Source organism: Simochromis diagramma, unplaced genomic scaffold, assembly GCF_900408965.1.
Source record: "Simochromis diagramma unplaced genomic scaffold, fSimDia1.1 OVJJ01000669.1, whole genome shotgun sequence".
NCBI lineage: Eukaryota > Metazoa > Chordata > Actinopteri > Cichliformes > Cichlidae > Simochromis > Simochromis diagramma.
Window position 1 is genome coordinate 837,724 of NW_024387458.1, and position 6,000 is coordinate 843,723.

The 6,000-nt window shown below is 44.4% G+C and overlaps 1 protein-coding gene across 1 annotated transcript; it reads right to left on the reverse strand.

The window, feature by feature from the left end:
• Positions 1-104: 104 nt before the first annotated feature.
• si:ch211-221j21.3 lies at positions 105-5,768 on the reverse strand. The gene is made up of 4 exons (XM_040014132.1): positions 5,488-5,768; positions 1,137-1,232; positions 923-976; positions 105-801 (listed from the first exon to the last, which is right to left on the reverse strand). The coding sequence occupies exons 1-4, from the start codon at positions 5,548-5,550 to the stop codon at positions 772-774; spliced, it is 243 nt and encodes an 80-aa protein (XP_039870066.1). The 5' UTR covers positions 5,551-5,768; the 3' UTR covers positions 105-771.
• Between the last annotated feature and the right edge of the window lie 232 nt (positions 5,769-6,000).

Below are 6,000 nucleotides of genomic sequence, written 5' to 3' on the forward strand. Positions count from 1 at the left end.
AAGGCGCCACCGTGCTCTCTGAAACGCCCCAGCTGCCATCATCACTGTTCTCCTCGCTTCAGCTTGTTTGCTGGTTTAGTCAAAAGAAAAGGGGGACAAAGCTGTTCACAGTCAAAGCTTTTATTCTGAAATCAGTACAAATGCTGGCCTCAGATAGCGGAAGTGATGTCATCAAAAATAGGGAGCTGCTTTTACATTCAGTCAAATTCAGAGTAAAAAATATACAAATCTGCCTCAGAAAAATAGAAATGTACAGACACGAAGACTCTTATTTTGAAAAACCACGTGGATTTTCCTTCCCCTTACAGTAAACTCTCATTAACACCTCGTTAAGCCTTTCAGTCGGTTCTATACTGGAGTTTAAAAAAATTCTACTGGCATTTTTCCTGTAAACACATCACAAGTCTTCACCGTGTGAAAGCCCTTTAAACAGAGACAGTGAACGCACCACCACGTCAATCACAGTTATTGATCATTGATTGGACTGTTGCACATATCACACAGGAGAGGGGGTGGGCTTAAAGCTCAGGTAAACGCTCACACTCAGTGGTGTGTTCAGGGACACAAGGACATCAGAGATTTCAGAACTTAAGTCTGAGGAGTACTGCTGGTCCTGAATGCATCACTGGATGGAAACGTTAAACCGTCTCCTTGACAACGATGTGAAGGTGGGGTGGGGCCTTGATGACATCTTCCAGCAGCACCATTTTAGTGAAGCACCTGAAGCATCAATTTGATTGGACGGCTGGTTGCGGGAGAATGGGTGGAGCTTCAGAGGCCCATGATGTGGTTGAAGTGACCCTGAAAAGGCAGAAAGACACCGTTGAGGCTCTCAGCCAATCACGGAGCCACAGAGACGACTCTGTAAGCCTCGCTTCCACAGGGGGCAGGGCTTAAATGTTTCGTGAGTTCGGCGTCTTACCGGTTCTCCTCTGAGACACCTCGGACAGCAGAGCAGAACAGGTGTGGGCCGTACCTGCATACACACACACAAGTCACCATAGCAACAGCACCTGTACACCTGTCCTCCAGCTGAACACGGTGAGGACTTTCCACCACGTTTATCTGAAGCTGACCTCTGACCCTCAGATCTTAATGACATCTTGTGTTAGTCAGAGGAAGCTCGACGAGCTCACCTGTTGATCCGGCTGCTGATTGGTCGCAGGACTGCTCTGCGACGTCTCCATTGGACAGTCGGACATCTGGAGCTCCGCCTCCAAACAGAGACGCTTCTGAAAAAAAAAAACCCAACATCAGCACCATCAGCACACCTGAGGACCTCACCTGAAACTGTGACCTCACTGACGGGGTGGGGCTAAGCAGGTGTGTCACTTTCCTTCTAAACTTGCGTTTTGGTAATCCAGAAGTACAGCACGCAACCACAGAGGTCATGAAGAAGTCACTGAGTGGCCTCCGTCAGCCCTCAGTTTTCATACCCGACCCGGAGACACGCAGTGCTGCACACCTCCTTTACCCCACGGACCTGCTCTCAGACACTCCCACAGCTGTCACTCTGTCTGTGACGCTGGCTTTAAGAAATCAGTGCTTCAAGTGTTAAAAACATGTTCAGCGCCATCTTCTGTCAGCACGGAGCGTGACGTCACGCGGTTGGTTGGCCGGGCTCACAGGCTCACATTAGTTTATGTTATACCTGAGGAAAGTAAACAGCAGTGTGAGGGGATCACTGTGGTGCTGCAGCAGTGAGTTCATGTTAAACCAGGATAAACTGTAAACAGGAAGTGGCTGTTTGGCTGGCTGCACTCAAACAGGAACATCCAGCTGTTGGCCGTGATGCTGGTGTTTGTAACGCACGTTATGAACGAGGACTGTGTCAGACCGACATGCTGGAGTCTGCAGCTGTTCCTCATCGAGCCTGCAAAGCAGATGTTCACGTGCTGCCATCAGCCAACTTTATGCAAAAAGCAAAATGTTCCCAACACAAGCAAACAGTTGTACCGACACAAGATTGTGCTAAACATGTTTTTAAAACCCCAACTTCACATACAGAGTTACCTCTACATTAGGGCTGCCACAAACGATTATTTTGATAGTTGACTAGTCACCGATTATTTATGCGATTAGTCGACTAATCAGATCATCATCCACTGGACGTAAAACTACAGCTTATTGCACCAGCAGCATCTGCTCTTATATAACTATCATTAGCTTACAGCTTTAAGAGTTTAAGGTCTGTGCTAACTAAAAATAAAGACAAGATGATAGTTTATTCAATTTTAATGAAATTTGCAGATTGTTTCGGTGGAGTTTAATAAACTCCTTGCTATCTAAAATATAACAGGACACCGGAGTATATTCTCCAGCATCTCACACTCCTGATAATCAGCTGTCTGCTTGACGTTTATTCAGCTGTGTAAAAACTATAACTTTAATCTCAGCCAAACCGATTTACTCAGAAACAAATAAAATACTAAAAAAAAAAAAAAAAAAAAAGCCAAACAACAACATTTTAAGTTATCTAAGTGACTCATATATATTTAACCTGAGTCGCGAAAGACGGCGGTGGGTTTGAAAACGATTTGCCGGGAGTCCGGTGTTCTCACGGCTCTAGTGAGCCTAGCCCCCGGCTAGCTATCGAGCTAGTGGGTAACAGACGTCTCCGAAAACGTCGGAGCGCTTTTGAAAATATGCGGTGTCTTGATAAACTGAGCAGATATTTGAGGTTTACACAGCTACATTCTCGCCTGAAAATATGTTAAACGTTTATTTTGTGACCCAGAAAGAATAATAAGAGTAATATTAAAACTAACTAGCTGCCGCCATTGTTGGAAACTGAGCTGGGCTGCGCTATGAATTCTAGGACACTGCTTCTTCTTCTTCGGGGTTTAACGGCAGCTGGCATCCTTGTACATGCAGTGCTGCCATCTTCTGTTTCAGTCCGTTATTACACTCTTAAATCCTGCTACTTATTCCTGCGTCTTTTGCGATCTTACAAAGCTTCAAACGACACGTCGACTATTAAATCAGTCGTCGACGATTTTGATAGTCGACGTAATCGTGACTAGTCGACTAATCGTGGCAGCCCTACTCTACATGCAGCGTCTCACGCCCCCTCTGACCCGTTGTTTCCCGTCACAGAAACACGTCAGCGTTCCCGTTTCTTTAATGAATCCATGAAGCTCTGTGTCAGTGTACATGCACATGTGTGCGTGTGCATGCGTGTGTTCAGCCGAGAGAAAGGTTAAGCAAAAGTCAACAATCTTCGGTCGACACGGGCGGCCTTGAATGAGGAGGGAGAGAGTCACAACAAACAGTCTTATTATCTAAAGGAGAGTTTTGTTATTCCCGTCAGCTTGTGCCTTGAGCATCTTCATGATGGAGATGGCAGCTGTTTTGGTGCAAACAAACTGCTTCCAATTTTACAGTTGGTCTAATGTCCGTCACTGGTCACCACGTCTCTCAATTCCCGTTCTTCTCCAAGATCGTATCCATATTGCGTTCAATAAACACAGTCTTACTCACAGCCCTGCCCATCGTCTGTCATGTCGGCCGCTTCTTGTTCTTCAATAAGCTGAGCCAGCTCCAATCAGCCAGAACTCTGTTATCGTGGTTCTGAATTGGTAGATGTCGTTCATTGTCCTCCATCGAGCGTCGTCAGACACACGACGCAACCGACCATCGAGTATCCAGCAGCAAACGTCTCCGCCGGACAATCGGGCTCTCCCAAGGGTGTCAATTCCATTAAGGGACCAGTTGATCAAATCCATATTTCTTCTTTAGGTTTTTAGAGAACAAGTCTGGGAGACTCTCTTAGGGTTAGAGAATAAGCGAGACTATACAAGAAACATGAAAGCCAAGCAGGAAAGATCAGGGAGAGGGAGAAAGTGCGACTCCCAGAGAGCTGTCAGCTGAAAGTAGGGCTGCTCAATTAATCGAATTTTAATCACGATTACGATCTGGGCTTTCAACGATCATTAAAAATGACTGAACCGATTATTAGCCCCTCCCTCATTTATCCGCGACACCTTAAAGGCCGGTCCGTGAAAATATTGTCGGGCATAAACCGGTCCGTGGCGCAAAAAAGGTTGGAGACCGCTGATTAAGAGGACCCGAGGGAAGCTCGGAAAGCTAAGCAGAAGTTATTTGGAGAGTGACTGCCGTTGGTTGAAAAGAGAGTTTAAAAAAAAAAACTTCAGTGGTGTTGCACACTATTTTATATTATTTTTTTAAAGTCATTGTTAACCCTTTAAAGCCGGTCAGAGCAACACGCTCCGTTTTGCGTAACTATTTTTAAATCCCTGTAGAACCTGAACCGTGTAAGCTAGCGCAATAATTTGTTTTGCATATGAAACCGGAGGAGTTGTACTTACATCTTATGCCATCAGCTTGTCCTCGGTCACGGTTTCGTTCCACATATAGCTTTGCAAAAATTGCATAAAAAGCGCTTGCAGGAACAAAAACATAATATTCCAGAAACACGCTTTGCCGTTCCTATCAGCTGTTCGTAACACTTCCCACAGTGAAATGATGCACATGCTGTTTTCTTTGCAAATTTGCATGATAGGATTGTTTTTTGTTTTTCCTGCAGTATATAAAAATTGCTGTATCTCCAAAATAAAACTATGAAGACACTCAAAATAAATTTCCTGTGGTGGGAAACTATTTTTTGCAACTTTATTGTATTTAAAGTTTTGAGGGATAAACCTCTTAAATTTCTCCAAGTAGAAATATATGTAAACAAAACAAAAGCGATTTTCAATTTTTTTTTGTAGTTTATTGCACTTTTTTGCAATTTATGGACTTAATGCATACATATTATTAAAATATGGGCTATAACAGTTGTATTGATGTATAGCAACTTGAAATGCTCCCACAAATGGCACTACAGCATGTAAAAAAAAAAGAAAAAAGCTCTGGTGGACTTGGTTCTATAGTAGGTCTTAAAGGGTTAAATAAATATCGTCAAATAATCGTGATCTCAATTTCAGTGAAAATAATCGTGATTATCATTTTTGCCATAATCGAGCAGCCCTAGCTGGAAGCTCTGCTTATCTCAGCGTGGTGCGCTTCGACTTCTTAGGAAGCTGGACAGAAGAAGAAGTGTGAGGCCTAAAATCTCCACAGCAGAGAAACGGGTTCTGAAGACCCGACACAGGACCCGGGAGATGATTTGGACCTTTAGCCCATCAGGAAGCCGTTCTTAATGAAGGGAACGAGGAGGAAAGGCTGAGGTACGAAGATCAGAGGAACAGAGCCACATCTGAAGGTTCAAATAAGAGCTCCAAGCATCCGAGAAGCTGCAGATGTTCCTGCAGATGTACTTGAAGAGGCTCAGGACTGATGTCACTTTGTAGTTTTTATATTTTGTAGTTCTCTTATTTCGCTGATGTTTCTTCTTCTATGGTTTTTGTTTGGCTCGTGTCTCTGTAAACTGTTTAAATAAAGTTATTACTGTTTTTGTCCAAAAACTCTGATGACCCCGGCTACTCCTAATAAACTGCTCCTCCTCCTCCTCCTCAGGTGTCTTACCGCTTTGGAGTTGCGCGGCTCCGCCTCCAGACTTCTCTTCTTCATGGGGTGCGCGCACTGCATGCTAGCAGCTAATAGTTAGCCTGTTAGCATTAGTTTGGTAGACACTGACCGGAAGCTGCCGGTTTCCCGCCCAAAGAGCACAAACGGAGCCGATTAACCGATCGATCGTTAACTTCGTGCTACCTGACCGACAACTATCCGCTGCTGCTGCTGTTGCTGCTGTTGGCTGACCTTCTGCTGACCGGCAACATGAAGCTCTCAGCATCAAGCCCACCGCTTCCGGTATGACACGGAAACAGCTTTTCACAATAAAAGCACTGACGGTTTCGCTTCCGCCTTATTTTGTGTGTGTATCTGAATATGTTTATATATATATATATATATGTTCAAATATCTGTGTGTGTGTGTGTGCGCGCGCGCGTGTGTAAAAGGCGGTGTCTCTTCTGTGCTGAGAGCTACCAAATAACAATCTGTTGTGTGAACACATAATGATTCTTCTTTTTCTTGAAC

Coding starts and splice junctions, on each gene's coding strand:
- si:ch211-221j21.3 (XM_040014132.1), bottom strand. CDS start 5,550: ATGCAGTGCGCGCACCCCATGAAGAAGAGAAGTCTGGAGGCGGAGCCG. Junction 1,233..5,487: donor AGCCGCGCAACTCCAAAGCG/GTAAGACACCTG, acceptor TTTTTTTTTCAG/AAGCGTCTCTGTTTGGAGGC. Junction 802..922: donor GGTGTCTCAGAGGAGAACCG/GTAAGACGCCGA, acceptor CTGCCTTTTCAG/GGTCACTTCAACCACATCAT.